The 20,284-nt window shown below is 44.1% G+C and overlaps 1 protein-coding gene across 1 annotated transcript in view; it reads right to left on the reverse strand.

Moving 5' to 3' along the window:
- The window catches only part of LOC115461991 (pro-interleukin-16-like), a 121,274-nt gene that overhangs the window by 81,084 nt on the left and 19,906 nt on the right, over window positions 1–20,284 (reverse strand). The window contains exon 3 of the mRNA XM_030192043.1: window positions 9,474–9,891. Within this exon, the coding sequence (XP_030047903.1) occupies window positions 9,474–9,878 (405 nt within the window). The 5' untranslated portion in view covers window positions 9,879–9,891. The remainder of the gene's footprint in view (window positions 1–9,473; window positions 9,892–20,284) is intronic.

Here is a 20,284-nt window from a genome sequence, read left to right on the forward strand (position 1 = left end):
TCTCACCTCAAACATTCTGAAGCTCACTCTGTGGCAGGGAAACACTGAAGCCCTGTACTGTTGGCAGGCTAGGCTGTCAGCACCACTCACTGTCACTCATGCACCACTCACTGTCACTCATAGACCCACCCTCAGCCACACCTCTTCCGGACATAATTCGCAACCCCAACGTTCTAAATGAAGCTGCAACTTCCGAGGTGGCAGAGATCGGAATTTTTCCCCAATGAGTGTCTGCCCTGCCCTCGCATCAAAACGTGATGACGTCGAGGGCAGGGCTATGACAATCAGCGAATTGCTTCGCCGCACCCACTACTGAACCCTCCAGCACACATCGCCGCCGCTCCCCCCTCCCTCCGTCTGACGTCAGCTGTTTTGTTTTTCAACACACATGACGAGGGGGTTGTTTTTCTTCCTCTGCTGGACACCCGACAAACGGAAACTGCAGCTACAGCTGCGTTGCTTATGGTGGGTCGCTGCAGGGGGGCCCGGTGGACAGGAGGCTCAAAACGCGATGCACAGGTGCCTGCAGGGGGGTTGCGGGACAGCTGCGTCGCTGACGACAGTTGCCTACAGGGGGGCCTGGGAGACAGGGGAATCGCTGCACACCAAAAACCTCGCTAGCGCCCATTTCATCTCTCACGGAAACGGGTCTTCTTTACTAGTATAGTATAAAATAAAAATAGTCGTGGAAAATGGAATATATAATATAAAATGAAGCAATAGACATTTATGCTATCCCTGGGAATACCAATCTGCAGATGATGTAAAAGCATAAGAACATAAGAATGGCCATATTGGGTCAGACCAATGGTCCATCTAGCCCAGTATCCTGCTTCCAGCAGTGGCCAATCCAGATCACAAGTACCTGGCAGAAACCCAAATAGTAGCAAGATTCCGGAATCCCACAGAGTAGCAACATTCCATGCTACTAATCCCCAAAAGTATCAACATTCCAGAATCCCAAAGAATAGCAACATTCCATGCTACCAATCCCGGGGCAAGCAATGGCTTCCCCCATCAATAACAGATTATAGACTTTTCCTCTATAAATGTGTCCAAACCTTTTTTAAACTCAGATATGCTAACTGCTGTTACCACATCCTCTGGCTACGAGTTCCAGAGCTTAACTATTCGTGTAGTGAAAAAATGTCCTCCTATTTGTTTTAAAAAGCATTTCCATGTAATTTCATTGAGTGTCCCCTGGTCTTTGTACTTTTTAAAAGAGTGAAATATTGATTCACTCCATTCTGCACCACTGAAGATTTTATAGATATGAATCATATCCCTCCACCATCTCTTGTCCAAGCTGAAGAACTCTAACCTCTTTAGCCTTTCCTCATATTCCATCCTCTTTCTCATTTTGATCGCTCTTCGTTGAACCTTTTCCAGACAAGTACAAAGTCATGCACAGAAGGAAATGTAATTCTAACTGAAGAAACACAATTCTAAAAGTAGATATACATATTAAGAGTCACAAAGCATCAAAGCACTCACAATATAACAGAAAAGCATCTTGGAGCCATGCAGACAATATGTTGAAATCTTCAGTGTGGTGTGTGGCAAAGGTCCAAAAAGCAAATGGAATGTTACAGAAATACATAAGCATTGCCATACTGGGAAGGTCCATCAAGCCTAGAATGCTATTTCCAACAGTGACCAATCCAGCTCACAAGTGCCTGGCAGGATCCAAAGAAAGCAAATAGATTCAATATTGCTTATCACAGAAATAACCAATAGATTTTTCCCAAGTCCACCTTAATAATTGTTTTTGGACTTTTATTCCAGGAACTTGTCCAAAACATTAGAAATTATTTGGAAAGGAAAGGAGAATAACAGAGAATATCAAAATGCCTCTGTAACCATCCATGGTACAGCTGTCCCTTGAGTACTGTGTACCGTTCTGGTCACTGCATCATTAAAAAAAAAAACATATAACAGAACTAGGAAAGATACAGAAAACGGTAACCAAAATGGTAAAGAGGATGGAATGGCTCCCCTATGAAGAAAGACTAAAGAGATTAGGCTTGTCAGCATAGAGAAGAGAAAGCTGAAAGGAAATATGATAGAGGTTTATAAAATCATGAGTGGAATCAAATTGATGAATAAAGAATGGTTGACTTCCCTTTCAATTAGAACTAAGACTAGGAGACACTCCCCAAAGCTAATAAACAATAAGTTTAAAACAAATCTTAGAAAATATTTTCTCAGTCAACATTGCAGGGTAATATTATGACGTGTTGCTTAGACTGAGAGGGCAAGATGACACCTATTGTATAAAATACTCAACAAGAATCCCATCAACTGACAATATAGAGCATAATTAACAGAGCAACATAGTAAGCGACAGCAGGAAAAGACCTGTACGGTCCATCCAGTCTGCCCAACAAGATAAACTCATATGTGCTACTTTATATGTATACCTGAGCTTGATTTGTATCTACCATTTTCAGGGCACAGACCGTAGAAGTCTGCCCAGTACTAGCCCCGCCTCCCAACCACCAGTGCTGCCACCCAATCTCCTCTAAGCTTCTGAGAATCCATTCCTTCTGAACAGGATTCCTTTATGTTTATCCCACGCATTTTTTAATTCCGTTACCATTTTCATCTCCATCACCTCCCGCATTCCAAGTATCCACTACTCTCTCCGTAAAAAAATACTTCCTGACATTTTTCATGTCCTCTAGTTCTATCGCCTTCCCGTCTGCAGAACAGGTTCATTTGCGGATTAATACCTTTCAAATTTTTGAACGTCTGTATCATATCACTCCTGTTTCTCCTTTCCTCCAGGATATACATGTTCAGGTCAGCAAGTCTCTCCTCATATGTTTTGTAACGCAAATCCCATACCATATTAATTAAATACATTCATTAGATATGGACCATCAGTATTATAATGCGTATCCCATATATACTTAAGGGAGTCAACATGCATAAAGAAATTCATCGGTCTAATTTTTATTTGAAAAACTCATCATCTTTATATTTTTTTACTATTCCATTTTTTAAAAAATTGTAAGGATATAAATTCACTTGTCTTTTTTCAATAAGAATTCAAAGGGGACGCAGTGCCAACACGTGTTTCACCAAAAGGCTTTTTAAAGGCATTCCCTATTGTATAAAGACACATGGATGGGCATTTTCGATATGATGTCTAAGTCCAACTTTGGACATTTTGCACAAAATGTCCATAATCCAAATAAAAAAGGTCATTTTCAAAAAAAGAAAAATGTCTTTTTTTTTTTCAAAAATATAATTTCAAACAAGGTTTTGTGCTTTGTATGTTTTGTTTTTTGGACCATTTTTGAAAAAAAAAAAAAGTCCAAATGAAAAATATAGAAAATCCATTGGGATGTAGGAGGGGCCAGCATTTTTAGCAGACTGGTCCCCCAGACATCCCAGAATGCAATGGGGCACCCTAGGGGGCAATGCAGTGGACTTCAAATAAATACTCTCAGGTACACATCTCACAATTGCTCCCTTATCTTGTCTACTGAGCCCCCCAAAACCCATTACTGCCAATTGTACACTACTACAATAGCCCTTATGGGTGAAGGGGCACTTATATGTGGGTGCAGTGGATTTCTAGTGAGTTTTGGAGGGCTCACAGTTTCCACCACAAGTGTACCAGGTAAAGGGGAGGTATTGACCTGGGTCCACCTGTATGCAGTGTACTTCACCCTCCACTAGACTGGTAAGTAATATTTTTAATCACATTTTTGGGGGCTGGGAGAGGGTCAGTGACCACTAGGGGAGTAAAGGGAGGTCATCCCTGATTCCCTCCAATGGTCATTTAGGGCAAAACATCTTCGTTGTTTTAGTCCTGTACGGTTTTGTTTTGTTCCATTATGGCTGAAAAGCATCCACATCTTAGGAACACCCAATTCCCATCCTTAACATGCCCCTGACACAGTGCCATAGTGAGGGTAGCTGACACCTGGGGCAGGTCGCCGCTGCGCAACCCCCCCCCCTCCCTCCCCGGGTGCAGCACGGCACACCCTCCCCCTCCGGAGTGCACCCCCCCCCAGAGCGCGTACTTACGAGGGAAAGCGGCGAGGGATGGGTGGGAGGGCCGAACCGCCCCGAGTGCATGTCGCTGGGAGCTGCGTTGGCTCCGCTGGTTCCCTGCTCTCTCTGCCCCGGAACAGGAAGTAACCTGTTCCGGGGCAGAGGAAGCAGAGAACCAGCGGAGCCAACACCCCCCAGCGGCGTGCACCCAGGGCGGACCGCCCCAATGCTCCCCCTTCCTTTGCCACTGCCCTGACACACCCCCTTGAGATTTGGATGCACTGCAGAAGAACAGCATAGAAAAACGTCTGAAAAATACCAATTTGGACATTTTTGTGAGAAAAACATCCAGATGCTGCTTTATGCTACTTTTTAGACGTTTTTCTCTTTTGAAAATGAGCCCCATAGACACCTACATACCTTTATAACCTACCAGCACAAATCCCACAGAAATCATGGCTGAAATGAAGCCATGGACATTTATACCTGCTCACAAACAGGTGTAAATGTTTATACATAAAAGTAATAACACAATAAATGATGGCAGATAACCACATGGTCCTTCCAGTCTGCCCAACAGGGTGGCCAGAGCCACAGCTGCCACTCCATACAGGTTACATTCCTTCATGATCAAATACTGACATCAGAAATATGACAATTAGTAATTTGCCACTATGCCAACCACATGTGGAGGGACACTTTGATATGACGTCTAAATCCAACTGTGGACATTTTGTGGAAAACATCCAAAAATCCAGTAGCAAACAGAAAAAATTTAAACCAGAAACAACACATCTTTATTTTTGAAAATGGCCATTTCCTAGATGTTGTTGTGCTCGGTGCATCTATCTTTTTGGACCATTTAGAAAAAAACACAACCACGTGAAAATGCACAAATTCAAGCCATTGGGATGTAGGAGGAGCCATCATTCTTAGTAGACTGGCCACACAGACATCCCAGCAGAGCTGTGGAGCACCCTAGGAGGCACTGCAGTGAACTTCACATAAAACGTCCCTGGTATACATCTCACCATTACCATCTTATATTCTATGATAAGCCCTCCAAAGCCTACCAAAAACATACTGTACCCAATTATACACCACTACAATACCCCTTATGACTGCAGGTGACACCTATATGTACGTACAGTAGGTTTTTGATTGGGATTTGGAGGGATCATACTTTCCACCACAAGAGTAACAGAGTGGGTTATGGGCCTGGATCTCCTTCTCTACAGTACACTGCACTGACCACTAGACTACTCCAGGGACTTGCTTCCTGCCCTAATAAGACTCACCATAACAATTATAATAATATTAATTAAAAAATGTATTTATAACCCACATTATCTAATAATTCTAAGCAGAGTTCACTTTTACATACATATTAAAATGAAAAAAAAAATACAAACTAATAATTGATCAACCTTATTACACTGACACAAAAACAATGTCATTAACAGGCTCATTTTCAAAAGAGATAGACGTCCAAAAAGTGACATAAGTCAACATTTGGATGTTTATCTCACAGAAACATCCAAATCAGTATTATCGAAACCTCTTTTTGGACGTCTTTCTCTGAAGTCCGTCAGAAGGACTTTCAGATCTCAAGGGGGTGTGTCAGGGGCGTGTTCAAGGTGGGACTTGGGTGTTGCTAAGACTTGAACGTCCTTCAGCCATAATGGAACAAAACAAAAATGTCCAAGACTAAAACTTAGACATTTTGAGCTAGATCTGTTTTTATTAAAAAAAATTAGCTGCAGTAGGAATTGAACCCACTTCCCCAGGATCAAAGTCAGCTGCCGTAACCACTAGGCTACTCCTCTACTCCACACAAGAGGTCCCCCAAATGACCAGATGACCACTGGAGGGACTCGGGAATCACCTTCCCTTACTCCTCCAAATCACAAAACATTTTTCCAAACAGCATTTTCAAAAGGAAAAGATAGACTATTTTTGTAGAAAATGACCTTTCCTATTCTGATTTTTGGATGTTTTACAAAAAAAATGTTCACATTCAGACTTAGATGTCATATCCAAAAATGCCCCTTGTGCATTTGACTTGCCCAAAGTCACAAGGAGCAGCACTAACCACTAAGTCACTCCTCCTCTGTTTTGGACATCTTCCATTTAGATGTCTTTTGTTCGAATATGGACCCAAAAAATGGACATCCAAATCACAAAGATGTCCAAATCACAGGACGTCCATAGTATTTTAAACACAAAAGATAGATGTTCATCTTTTTCGATAATGACCTTCTTTCCTGTTCAGAATTTGGACATCTTTGTAAAACGTTCAAATTCTGATTTAGACATTTCTTTCGAAAATGCCCCTCCACGTCACTTAACCCTCCATTGCCCCAGGTACAAAAATTTAGATTGTGAGCCCTCTAGGGACAGAGAAAGTACCTGCATATAATGTGTACAGTGCTGCGTATGTCTAGTAGCGCTATAGAAATGATTAGTAGTAGTAGAGTAGCTGACCACTGGAGGGATTAAGGCATGGCCCCTCCTTAATCCTCCAGTAGATACTGCCCCCCTCCCTCACCTCTGAAAGTGACACCAGAAAGGGAAACGTGGAGGGGCATAATCAAACGGGGCGCCCAAGTTTTCCTGAGGGCGTCCTCGCAGGACGTCCCCGCGAAGGGGCGGGGAAACCCGTATTATCGAAACAAGATGGGTGGCCATCTTTCCTTTCGATAATAAGGTCGGTGACTCCCAAATCTCAACATTTAGGTCGACCTTAGAGATGGTCGTCACCGATTTTTGGTGATAATGGAAACCGAGGACACCCATCTCAGAAACGACCAAATCCAAGCCATTTGGTCGTGGGAGGAGCCAGCATTTGTAGTGCACTGGTCCCCATCACATGCCAGGACACCAACCGGGCACCCTAGGGGGCACTGCAGTGGACTTCAGAAAAAGCTCCAAGGTGCATAGCTCCCTTACCTTGTATGCTGAGCCCCCCACCCCCAAAACCCGTTCCCCACAACTGTACACCACTACCGTAGCCCTTACTGGTGAAGGGAGCACCTAGATGTGGGTACAGTGAGGGTCTGGTGGGTTTTGGAGGGCTCGCTGTTTCCTCCACAAATGTAACAGGTAGAGAGGGGGATGGGCCTAGGTCCACCTGCCTGAAGTGCACTGCAGTACCCACTAAAACTGCTCCAGGGACCTGCATACTGCTGTCATGCAGCTGGGTATGATATTTGAGGCTGGCATAGAGGTTGGAAAAACTATTTACAAAAATGTATTTTAGAGTGGGAGGGGGTTAGTGACCACTGGGGGAGTAGGGGGAGGTCATCCCCAATTCCCTCCGGTGGTCATCTGGTCATTTAGGGCACATTTTTGTGGCTTGGTCGTAAAAAAAAAAGGACCAAGTAAAGTCGTCCAAGTGTTCGTCAGGGACGCCCTTCTTTTTCCATTATCGGTCGAGGATACCCATGTGTTAAGCACACCCGAGTCCCGCCTTCGCTATACTTCCGACACACTCCCATGAACTCTGGTATTCCCCGCGATGGAAAGCAGTTGAGGATGCCCAAAATCGGCTTTCGATTATGCCGATATGGGCGACCCTGGGAGAAGGACGCCCATCTCCCAATTTGTGTCAAAAGATGGGCGCCCTTCTCTTTCAAAAATAAGCCTGAAAGCTCCCTGACAACATCTGGTATTATGGGCATTCTGAACACAGCAGCAAGCCTAGTGGTCAGTGTAGTAGACTGTAAACCAGGGAGCCTAGGTTCAAATCTCACTTCAAGTCTTGCTCTTTTTTTTTAACTTTCAAATTGTGAACCCTCCAGAACCAGAGATATACCTACTGTACCTAAATATTAAAGACACCTGCAAGCAGTGGTGTGCTGGTAAATGTTTAACAACAGTCTGGTGACTGTTTTTCTGATCATGCTGGCCCAGTATCCGATTCTGCTGCTATCTGTCCTCTTAACTCCGTTTCCAGGGCTTCCTTTCCATTTATTTCTTTCCTTTCCTCCTTTCTTCTTCATTTCTGGTCCTCAGCTGCTGCCTATTTTCTTCATCCATGTGCAGTTTTTCTCCTCTCTTCCTTTTCCCTCATCTCATCTCCTTCCTCACTCTTCCCTCCCCTCCATCCATGTCCAGCATTTCTTCTCTCTCCCCTCCTCTCCCCTGCCCTCCATCCGCCCATGTTCAGCAGTGACCCTACTCTCCCCTGCCCTCCATCCACCCATGTCCAGCAGTGACCCTCCTCTCCTCTCCCCTGCCCTTCATCCACCCATGTCCAGCAGTGACCCTCCTCTCCTCTCCCCTGCCCTGCATGCACCCATACCCAGCACGACCCTTAGTTCTCTCCCCTCCATCCACCCATGCCCAGCGACTCCCTTCTCTCCCCTGCCACCCCTCCCGAGTTGTTCACCGGCGACTTCTCCTCCCTCCCTCCGGATCCGTCCCTCACCAACCTGACTCTTCTAATTCTTCGGGGCAGGCAGTCTTGCCTGCCCGCTACCAGCACTGACTCTCCCCTGCCGGTTCGCACTTCAAAATGGCCTCCGCAATTTCAGCAGAAGTCTCACGAGGCCGCCTCTGGAAGTCTCAGCGGCCATTTTTAAAGCGCGAACCGGCAGGGGAGAGTCAGCGCTGGTAGCGGGCAGGCAAGACTGCCTGCCCCAAAGAATTAGAAGAGTCAGGTCGGTGACAGTGAGGGACCGGATTGGGCAGGCGGGCGGGCGATCGATCGGGCGGGCGGGTGGGAGGGAGGAGAGCTGGCTCACACTAGGAAACAACCGGCTCGCAAGTCGGTGCAAAATTTAACAACCGGCTCTTGCGAGCCGGTGCGAGCTGGCTCCAGCACACCACTGCCTGCAAGCCTGAGGGCTGTTGAGATGGTGCACATTCAGGTACAGTAGGTATTTCCCTGTCTCTGGAGAGCTCACCATTTAAAATAACAGAGTTGCAGTGGAATACGAACCTGGGCACCCTGGAATAAAGTCCACTACATTGACCACTAGGCTGCCCCTCTGCTCTGCAGGGATGTCTGTGTGGCCAATTTTGTACAAAGGCTGCCAGGCATCTTTGTCCATTTTCCCTGGTTTGTTGGTGTTCATAATGTGATCATTTTATTTTGGAAAATGGCTGTTCATTGTGGATGTCCTCACTTATTTTTGAACAAGAAACCCCCGTTAGACGGACAGGTTTTTTTTGGACATTATGAGCGGGACGTTCCGATTCTGACTAAGAAGTTCTTTCAAAAGTGCCCCTCCATATATTCACTCAGTCGATGGAGAAAGAGCCAGGTTTTTTTTGTTCTGTTTTGTGTTTTACTGTGATTAATAATGACGTACGTGATTATAGCAGTGGCAAAGCATCTTGAAAATCTATCATGATGCATTTCTCTATTCAAGCAAGTTTTCTGCAAATGGGTCCAATTTCTATCGCGTAACTCTTTATGCAGTAGATTCTCTATTCCCTTTCTATGGTTATGTTGTAGTCCTTACCTTGAGCGAATATTTTCCTCTTGTATTTCTGCTACAGTCACCTGGAGTAGTCTTTGACTGAAATGTCACGGAGGGCATCATGGGATTAGGAACTTTCATCTCTGTACTTGATGTGAGACCAAGTTGTACTTTAGGGCAACGCAAAGCTCTTTCCCCAGCACAATCACTAGAATACTCGGTGGAATCTGAATATTTTTCCTCCAGGCTGGAGCCATCATCGCTGTTCTTGGCATGACAAAGCATGAGAGACCTAGAAATGGACCGTAACTTTTTTGATTTCCGGCTCTTTCTCCCCACACTGCTTTGCCGTTCTACTTTTAATGAGGAGGGTCTCAGGCTGCCCTTCTTCTTCTCCTGATAATATTTAGCTGACATGTCTTTGCCAGATCTTTCTTCTTTCTTCATTAAACCTCTTCTCCTTGAAATAAAATAGCAAAGATAATTAGTGTAGCTTTCTATATATTTATAGTATATACTATGCGAAAAAAATCTACAATGAGCTTATAATGTTTTTGCAAGTACATGAGGCCTCATGACTAGTTAAATAAACTAATATTATGTCTATATATGATTTTTAAATTTCCTCACAATAAATAGGCAATTCCAATATAAATCTGTGAAGATTTTACAAATGTTTCATTATTTCAAATCTGATGACTAATTGTTTAATTCCTGAGCTTGTAAAACAGATGAATTCATCTGCAAAACATTACAAACATTTTCTGTTATATGTGAAAGTGCTTCATGACATCATTTCAGCTACATAGTGAGGACCCGATGATCAAAACTTCCAGCGCTGTACAGAATAGTGCCAGAAACTTACTGCCGGAACAGCGCAGCGAAACTACTCTGTAATGCTCGACGTTAATTATATGCAAATATAGGTGCACTATTAGCATTGAGCATTAGGGAGTAAAGGGTGGGGGGGGGGGAGATTGTGCCTGGCGCATGCGCTCAAGAATTGTACATCAAGCACAGCTCTTGTACGCATGCCCTTTCCATAAGTACGGTTCTGTGGTGTGTTTATTTTGTTTTAATCTAAGGGCAGTGTTAAGAATTGTGTGGATGGAAAAAAAATAAACTAGTTTATCCACTTTTAGCCTGGAGAAGATTTGAGTTATGAGGAATATTAAATTGAGGGTGAGCATGAGTATAAAAAATACGACCATGTTACATCACTCTTGAAAGATGCCCACCGGCTGCCTGTCTCTCACCGCATCCTGTTCAAGCTCCTCCTGGTATACAAGATTTGTACCACTGGTTATCCCTCGTTTCTCTTTCAGTATCTTATTCCTTACTGTCCATCCCGCAACCTTCATTCCCTCCAGCAGAATAAACTTGTGATTCCATCCTTTCACAAAATTTCTCATGAGTCTGTTAGATGTTCTATCTTCTCTATACAAGGCCCAGAACTGTGGAACGCACTCCCCCTTAGGCTTCATTCCACTTTTGCGCTTTTCAAGGCCGACCTTAAAACTCACTTATTTTTGACAGCTTACCTGTGCAGGGTGCCTGAGTACCACAGTACCCCTCGTGTGTTTTCCCCTCCCCCTCTTTCCTATCTACTTTGTAGTTCCTTTTTCTTCCCTCTTTTTTCTCTTGTCTTGTGATTGTGTTTCTTCTGATCTCACTTTAAATTTTAGATTGTGAGCTGCCTAGATGTTTCTGATGGGCGGGGTAGTAAATTTCTGAATAAACTTGAAACTTTAAACATGGGTAGCCTCTCACACAAATCATGTTTGATGGTGCACTTCAGGGCCTTCGAAGCAGATTGACTTTGATTTTTGCTAAACAAGGGGAAATAAAACTGACACAATTACAGACTTCATCAGCAGGTTCAGAAATGCCTCTCCTTCCTCTGGTTCCCACGTTCGTCGGCTCTGAGCATTTTGCGCTAGTAAATGCAGGCTGTAATCTGGCTAGTGCCTATGTTTACTTCTGAGCATCAGCACCTAAGGAGTGGAAGAATGGGCTAGTAGTTGGAGCACCAGGCTGGCAACCAACAACGACCAAATCAAATCCCACTGCTGCTCCTTGTGGTCTTGGGCAATTTGCTTAAGCCCCATTGCCTCAGATAGAGACTAAGGGTTCCTTTTACTAAGATGCACCAACAGATTTAACGAGCATTAATGATTAGCGCACACAGACCATTGAAAACACGGCAGCTAGGCTTATCTTCGTAAAAAAGTGATTTGAAAGTGCAAAACCCCTTCGCGAAAAACTACACCGGCTCCCAATCAAAGAACGCATTGCTTTCAAAATCTGCACTCTGGTTCACAAAATTGTCTACGGTGAAGCTCCAGGATACATGACAGACTTGATCGACCTACCAACTAGAAACGCATCCGAATCAACACGAACGTACCTAAATATGCACTACCCAAGCTGCAAAGGACTCAAGTACAAATCAACTTACGCGTCCAGTTTTTCCTACATAAGCACTCACCTGTGGAACGCATTACCAAAAGCCTTGAAAGCTACAAACGGCCACCTAAACTTCCGGAAAACACTAAAAACTAACCTGTTTAAAAAGGCATACCCTGCCGATCCCACATAAATGCCTGATCTCTGCAACACAACAAAACTAAAGAACGTAATGGACATAACACAACTCTTACATTGTACGATTCCCTAGTGTGGCTGTGCCACGTGAACTTTATCTTACCAACACATCACTTTGTATTTGTTTACACCGGAATCTGTAACGCCTCTCCAGTACTATGTAAGCCACATTGAGCCTACAAATAGGTGGGAAAATGTGGGATATAAATGTAACAAATTAAATAAATAAATAAATAAATAATAAGATGCCCGTAGAAATATAATGGGTGTCTTATAATTTAGTGTGTGCTAAATCCATTAGCACATCTTAGTACAAGGGCCCCTCAGGTTGCAATTATATCAATTGTTGCCAAGACTTCGGTACCCCAATGCCATTCACTTAGGAGGGCATTCTAGAAATGGTGCCAAGATTTCAGCACTGGAAAAAAATGGCAGAAAGCACTGTTTTATAAATGGTGCTCCAGGTTCAGTGCCGTTTATAGAATAGCGCTTAGGGCCCATTTCTGCACCAAAAGTTGGGCATTGGTATTTATGTCAGCTGAAACCTGGTGTAAATACCATCACTCAAATCTGGGCATTATTCCATAATCTGCACGCAACTGTTCAGAATACCCCTGTCACTTCCTTGGCCACACCCCATTTTGAGTTCCATGCTAGGGAGTTATAGAATAGGGCATGGGGAGATGTGCACACACATTTCAATTATTGCCAATTAACTGCAATAATTGATTGTTTACATCAAATACAATTAGTTGGCTTGTAAGCTAATTAATTTGCATGTGGATCATTGATCCATGTGCAAGTTTCGGCACCACATATAAAATCTAGGGATTAGTGTTAATTCTATAATGGTATCTGGGTGCCAAGATTCTATTATAAAATACAAGCATAAGTCAGTAGTGGTGCACCAACAGTTATGCCAAGTCAGTGGTAGTCGTAATTGGTGGTGCCTAAGTGTGCCCTGAAGTGCGCATAACTTAAGTACTCTATAAGGGGTCTTTTTACTGAGCTGTAAAAGGCTGGACAGTTCAGTGGGGAGCCCTTACCACCACCGGTTATGTTCCAGCACTTTCAAAAATCGAAAAAATTACTGTAGCTCCAGAAATGGCATGCGCTGGGGTTGGGAACTACTGTCAGGCTTCTGCTGTAGCCAGGCAGCAGCTCCGGATTGACATGCGGCAAAACTTTAGTAAAAGGGCCCCTTAGTTCTTCATGGATCTCAGAGACATATCTATGACCCACCCACATGTTCACCTCCACCAGACTTACACACTAAGCAATTTTGGCTCATATGTTATAGAACATAGCACCTAACACTTATGCATGTAAAAATATCAATCACACACAAGCCAATGCACCCAATTGCCCTCGGACTCTATATAGCACGACTTCATTTGTGCATGCAAATCCAGTTGTATTCTGGATTTGCGCGTGCATCTTAATTAGTTAACAAGCCAATCAGCTCCAATAATTGTCATTCAACAAGCAATGGTTGAAAGGGGGCCATGGGCGTGGAATGGACGGATCATGGGTAATGTGAGGCATCAGCATCTACACCAAGTTTTACTTGACATAACTGCCCATAACTAAATTTATTTATTTATTTCACACATTTATACACCCCACATTTTCCCACTTAGTTGCAGGCTCAATGTGGCTTACACAATACCGTAGAGGCAGGCTCCGGTTCGGTAAAATACAAATACACAATATAGTAGTAGGCATATAAGAAATATAAATAAAAGCAACAAAGAAATAAAGAGGGGGTGGTGATAAAAGTCAAATACGGGCCATACTTTTGCTGTGTTGCAGGAAGTAGAAAGTTAACTTGGATCAGGAGGGTAGGCCTTCTTAAACAAGTTGGTTTTCAGTAATTTCCTGAAGTTAAGATGGTTATGGATAGATCTCACGGTTTTGGGCAGAGCGTTCCACAGTTGTGTACTTATGTAAGAAAAGCTGGATGCATAAATTGATTTGTATCTAAGTCCATTGCAGTCTGGATAATGCAAATTTAAGTAAGTTCGGGATAGACTGGTGCTGTTTCTGGGTGGTAGATTTATAAGGTTCAACATGCATCCAGGAACTTTGCCGTAAATAATCCTGTGGACCAGGGTGCAAACCTTGAAGGCAATACGTTCCTTGGTGGGAAGCCAATACAATTTTTCACGAAGGGGTTTGGCAATTTCATATTTTGATTTTCCGAAGATCAGTCCGGCTGCTGTATTCTGTGCGGTCTGAAGTTTCTTAGTTAGTCATGCAGATGGGCGCTCAGCGTTTTCTATAAACCGTGCAGAAATGTAGGCATTATTCGCTTCAGCGCCAATTTTTTTGGTGCCTATCTTTAGGTGCCCATTGATAGAACTGACTTTTTAGAAATTAAGGAGCCCTTTTACTAAGCTGCGAAGGTGCCTACGTGTGCCCAATGCGCATCAGTTTTGAGTTACCACCTGGCAATCGCAGTGGCCCTTGTGGTAATTTCATTTTTAATGCGTGTCCGAAATGCGTGCCGGAAAATATTTTTATTTTCCGGTGCACAGGCAGTAATCGGGAGATCATTGGCATTCTATGCACATAGACCATTACCACCCAGTTACTGCATCAGGCCTTACCGCTAGATCAGGTCTCAGACCCAAAATGGAGACGTGACAATTTTCATTTTGCCGCACATCCATTTTCGGCAAAATTTTTAAAAAGGCATTTTTTACAGGTGCACCCAAAACACATGTCTACACTACTGCAGGCCATTTTTCAGCTCACCTTTGTAAAAGGGCCCCTAAGCCTTCTGAAGAAAGGGGAAAATACCAATATGCTAAGGGTGCCAACACAGTCTTTTCCACTTACATCATTATCAGTCAACTAAAAATCACAATGATGAATAGAAATTTAAAAAAATGAGTCCTCATTACAAGTTTATATTCGTTGCCAGAGAATGTGGTAAAGGCGGTTAGCTTAGTGGAGTTTTAAAAAGGTTTGGACGGCTTCCTAAAGGAAAAGTCCATAGACTGTTATTACTACTACTACTATTTAACATTTGAGTATTTATTGTGAGAAAATTTATAAAAATTATATATAGCCATAATAGTAGTTTTAAATTCTTTAATTTTTTTTATAGCCTGTTACCATTTGTTACAGACATTTTTGGGTTTTAGCAGATAAATAAACTTCCATAGCAAAGTTTACTCTACAGATCTTTGTTCTGCCTTTCCATTCACCACCTAACTAACCTAACTGTGTTTAGAGACCTGTATTTTCTATTGTTTAGATGCCAAAACCACATATGAAATCGGGATATATTCAAATTATATTGATACTGCTAATCATGGTTTCCTTTCTACATAACAGTGTGCAAGCTTCTTTCAAAACTGACTGGGTTTAGGGGTTTCTAATAACATTAAGCAAATAGTTGAGGTTTAGACCTCAGCCTGGCACATTAGGCTCACTGGATTGTCCAAGACTTGTTTTATTTTTGGATGGAATAAAAGTCGGAGTCTGACATGTGGGTTCAGTCAGTGTGGAATGCCTCCCTGGTCTGAAACTCATGACTGAAATCTCAGACCTACCCATGCTTTTTCCACTTTTCAAGCACATGATACCGGTACTTTGCTTAATATATAAATTACAGAATAGCATGATCAGATGTTTTGCCATGAACGTAATCTTTGACAAGCGGTGGAGCCCTAAAAAGGTAGTTTTGCATATATGCTTTTATTACATTTGAAAACTATCCTAATAATGTCCCCATTCTGTCTATATCTTTTCAGAGGCACCAAAGAAAGCTAAATCTCATTTTCTGTTGTTTCTTTTGTGAAGACTATTTGACTCTTAAATCTTTCTAGACATATCTTGGGCACATTGTCTTCAAATCTCATTCTTTGAGGAGATCCATCCCATCAGCATCTCAGTTTGTCCCATAAGCAATGGTTCTTAGCTCAATGCTCTAACCCAGAGTTCTCAACCCAATCCTCGGGACACACCTAGCCAGTCAGGCTTTCAGGATACCCATAATGAATATGCATGAGATAAATTTGCATTCCATGGAGGTAAGGCATGTAAATCTATCTCATGCATATTCATTGTGGCTAGGTGTGTCCTGAGGACTGAGTTGAGAACCCCTACTCTAACCACTAGGCCAGTGATTCTCAATCTTCTCCTGGAGGCACCCCTATTCAGTTAGGTTTTCAGGATCACAGCAATGAATATGCATGAGCTGGACTGACATTCAATGGATCTCCAATATGTGTCTATTTATTTCAGGCAGATCCATTGTGATAATCTTGAAAACATGATTAGCTAGGTGTTCCTCCATGAGCCCATGCCAATTACAACCACAACCTATTACTGCCACTACACCCAGAACTGACCCTGTAGTTTTTCATTCTTAAATTTGTAGAGGTGATGTCATGGCTCTGCCATGACTTCTGCCCCAACCTCCCCCCACCACCCCAATGGACTTACTGCTTTGGCGGTGCCTTAATGGATGGCATCTTCTCTTCCTCTGCTGTCGTGCGACACCCTCCTAAGGCACGCACATGCTGCAGTCCACTGTTTATAGGGCTAGCGGCAGAAATTCTGAGGGGTGCATTAGAAGCGATGGCATGAGCCAGGTTTCTTTTAAGGGAAGCCCAAGACCTCCTTGAGTGCCTTTGCAATGGGTCTGCTTGGACCTTGCTAACAAGGTCTTCTTCCAGCCTTGTGTGTCTTGTCCTGCTGAGTTCCTGCCATGCCTTGAAGTTCTAGCCTTGCCTTGCTTTGAAGTTCCTGCCTTGTCTACGAGTTCCTGCCTTGCCAAGCTCCTGCCTTGCCTCCGAGTTCCTGCCTTGCCAAGCTCCTGCCTTGTCTCTAAGTTCCTGCCAATTTCTAGCCCTGCCTTGACTCTGAGTTCCTGCTAAGTTCCAGCCCTGCTTTTTCTCTGAGTTCCTGCCAAGCTCCAGCTCTGCCTTGTCTCTAAGTTGCTGCCTTGCCAAACTCCTGCCTTGTCTCCTGGTTCCTGCCAAGCTCCAGCCTCGCCTTGTCTTTGCGTCCCTGCCAAGCTCCAGCCCTACTTTGTCTACGAGTTCCTGCCTTGCCAAGCTCCTGCCTTGTCTCCAGGTTACTGCCAAGCTCCAACCCTGCCAAGGTGCAGTCATGCATTGTCTTAGTTCCTGCCAAGTTTCAGCCCTGCCTTGTCTCCAAGTTCTTGCCCATTGCCGGTCCTGTTATATCTGTTTCACCTTGTCTTCTCTAGTCATAGCCTTGCCTTGTCTTGTGTAGTGTTTTGTCGGGTCCAGATCCTGCTTTGCCTTGTCTGGAACTAGTTCTAGCCTTGTATCCTTGTCCTGTTTTGTTCTGACTGGGTTCAGTTCTAGCCTTATTGTCTCACCTTCCTTGCCTCTTCTGTATCCGGTTCCTGTCTTGCCTTGACTTGTCCAAATTCAGTTCTTGTCCTGTTGTCCTGCTTAGTCATGTCTGCCTTGTCTCATCTATCTTGTCCTGTTTAGTTCTGTCTGGCCTAGTCTTATCCCTGCCACAGTTCCAGCCTTGCTTCAGTTCCTGCCGGGGTTCCTGCCTAGCCTCAGTTCCAGTCCAAGTTCCTGTCTGATGTCAGTTCCTGCCAAGGTTCCAGCCTTGCTTCATTTCCTGCCTTGGTTCATTTTGCCTTGACTCCTGCTTTGTGCCAGCCTGAGGGACTTGTCTGCTGCAGCTTCATCCGCAATCCAGCTGAAGTGTTGGGAGAAGTCCATTAACAAAAGATCTCAACGGGGTGCTAGGAAAGCATGAATGTGATTTGGGTATGGGGGAAGTTGTTTAAGAAAATAAGTATATAGAGGTCTATGGTAGGGGCACACAAGTGTATAGTGTTAATCCATCCCTACATTTCTAACCCTAGGCCTACAAGGGAAGTTGAAATTGCTCAGAGAAACTGTGAGGAACAGGGGATATGTATTGATTGATAAATACAATACTTATTTAACATGCCCACTGTTTATCTCATATCTGCATTTTGTATATGAATATGGTACAATCTCAGTAATATGTAGCACTGTGCCCGTCCTAACCAAGTGCCATCACCAGAATATTTCTACATTATTGATTAGAATTTACATATGCAAGATTTGCTGACAAAACTGCTTCCTGGTGGAAACTGTATTCTGTGGCAAATTGCAATCTTTCAGAATAACATGCATTTACTTCAGAATGACAGGGATATCCATCCATTAAGAAAGGAAATCAATTTATTTTGTTGAAATATACACAAAGGACAATCTTCAAAGCATTTACACAGGTAGAATACTATTTCTGAAAACTGCCCTCTGAAAATGTGAATAAAAGGATATGAACATATACCCCCAAAGCCTATAAAGCTGGACACTCAAATTTATGCTTAGCATGCAAAGTTGCAGGTGGAATTTATAGAATAAAATCATTTATGTGTGCAACTTAATTCAATAATTGGCTGTAATTGGCGTTAATTGACATCACTCTGTAGTTATACATGTAACTTCTCTTTGTCACTATTTTATAAGTTGCCTGCAGTGGTGTACCAAGGGGGGGGGGCAGTGGGGGCGGTCCACCCTGGGTGCACGCCGCTGGGGGGTGCCGCACGCCTGTTGGCTCCGAGTCCGCTCGTTCCCTCCCTGCTGCTCCCTCTGCGCAGAACAGGTTACTTCCTGTTCCGGGGCAGAGAGAGCAGCAGGGAACGAGCAGACTCGGAGCCAACAGGCGCGGCACCCCTCCCCCCCAGCAGGTAAAAATGCACCCGGGGGGGTCGCGCTGCACCTGGGGGGTGTAATTTCGCCGGGGGGGGCCGCGCTGCACTGGGGGGGCGCATCGGCGATCCGCCCCGGGTGTCAGCCAGCCTAGGAACGCCACTGGTTGCCTGCTCAAATTCCACAGTGTGCAGCTTCAAGGGGTTGTGGGCATGAGAGGGGCATGGGCAGGTCAGGGGCGTGTCAGGCAGTTAGGCACTCATGTTATAGAATATTATCATTTACGTGCCTAACTGCTCACATATTTTATAACTTTTTAATTTATATTGTATTACCACTTTGGATTTTTCACAGTGGCCTAGAAATTTTGGGGCCCTTTTACTAAAGGGCGGTAGGGTTACCGCCGGCTTGGCATGAGGCAAATCGGCCCTACTGCCGGACTCACCCAGGAGACCGGCAGTAGTTCCAGGTCTTCCACAAGCCATTTCTGGTGCTAGAAAATACCTTTTTATTTTCTATTGCCAAGGGGCATGCTTGGTGGTAATCGGGCAGCGGTGAAGACTCCAGCAGTAAGTGGCAATTTTTTAATTGTCACATGGCCATTTACCAGCTCTTTAAAAAAAGAGGCCTTTTTACCAGCGGCGGTAGCAGGTGGCCTCGATGTGCTGCAATCCCATGTGCCAACACCACCGTGGGCCACCTTTTAGCACCATTTGGTAAAAGGGCCCCTTTGTTAATTTAAAAAAAAAAAGGGAGTCCAAGATGGCTGCCATATGAATCGGACGTGCGTTAGAGTTTGATTTCGTTTTCCTTCAATGCCGAAGAGAAGGGGAAAAGCTGAAGCTGCAGCTTCCCAGCAGCTTAGATCCCCAGCTGCTTCGGGTCCGATGGATTTATATTTACAGAGAACTCCAGATTCGTTAGCGTCGGTGAGCGGCCTGCTAACTCAGCCTAGGGTGGTTGGAGACCCACGGCAGAGATTTGGGCTGGAAGTTTCACTAAGCCCCGAAGAGAGAGTCCCTCCTCCACAGCCATGTGGAAGCAGTTCTCCGATGGCAGCACCTGCAAACCTGAATACCGAAGAGTTGTCAAGTGAAGCAGGACAGGGAGCAGATTCAATCACGCCGGAGGAATTGAGAAGTTTGCGAATTCCCAATTCAACTGCACAATTGGCAGAGATTTCAATGAAGGAGACAAGAGAGCTGGCTGAAGGTGCGAAAACTTTACAACAGACTGAGGCAGTGAACATTTCATTTGCAAATTTTTTTTTAAAAACCTCCAGAAGTGACTCTAGACAATTTATGGTTGTTAATAGCTGACTTAGGGAAGGCGTTATGTCCCCAGATAAAGAAAATTAATGAAGATATGGTGATAATGAACGGGCCTCCCACGTAGCCATCTATCCCCCCTTCAATCCGTTCAGAACTCTGCTGCATGTCTTATCTTCCGCCTGGACCGATATGCTCATATCACCCCTCTCCTCAAGTCACTTCACTGGCTTCCGATCAGGTACCGCATCCAGTTCAAGCTTCTCCTACTAACCTACAAATGCACTCAATCTGC

This window comes from Microcaecilia unicolor, chromosome 1 (genome assembly GCF_901765095.1).
Source record: "Microcaecilia unicolor chromosome 1, aMicUni1.1, whole genome shotgun sequence".
Lineage (NCBI taxonomy): Eukaryota > Metazoa > Chordata > Amphibia > Gymnophiona > Siphonopidae > Microcaecilia > Microcaecilia unicolor.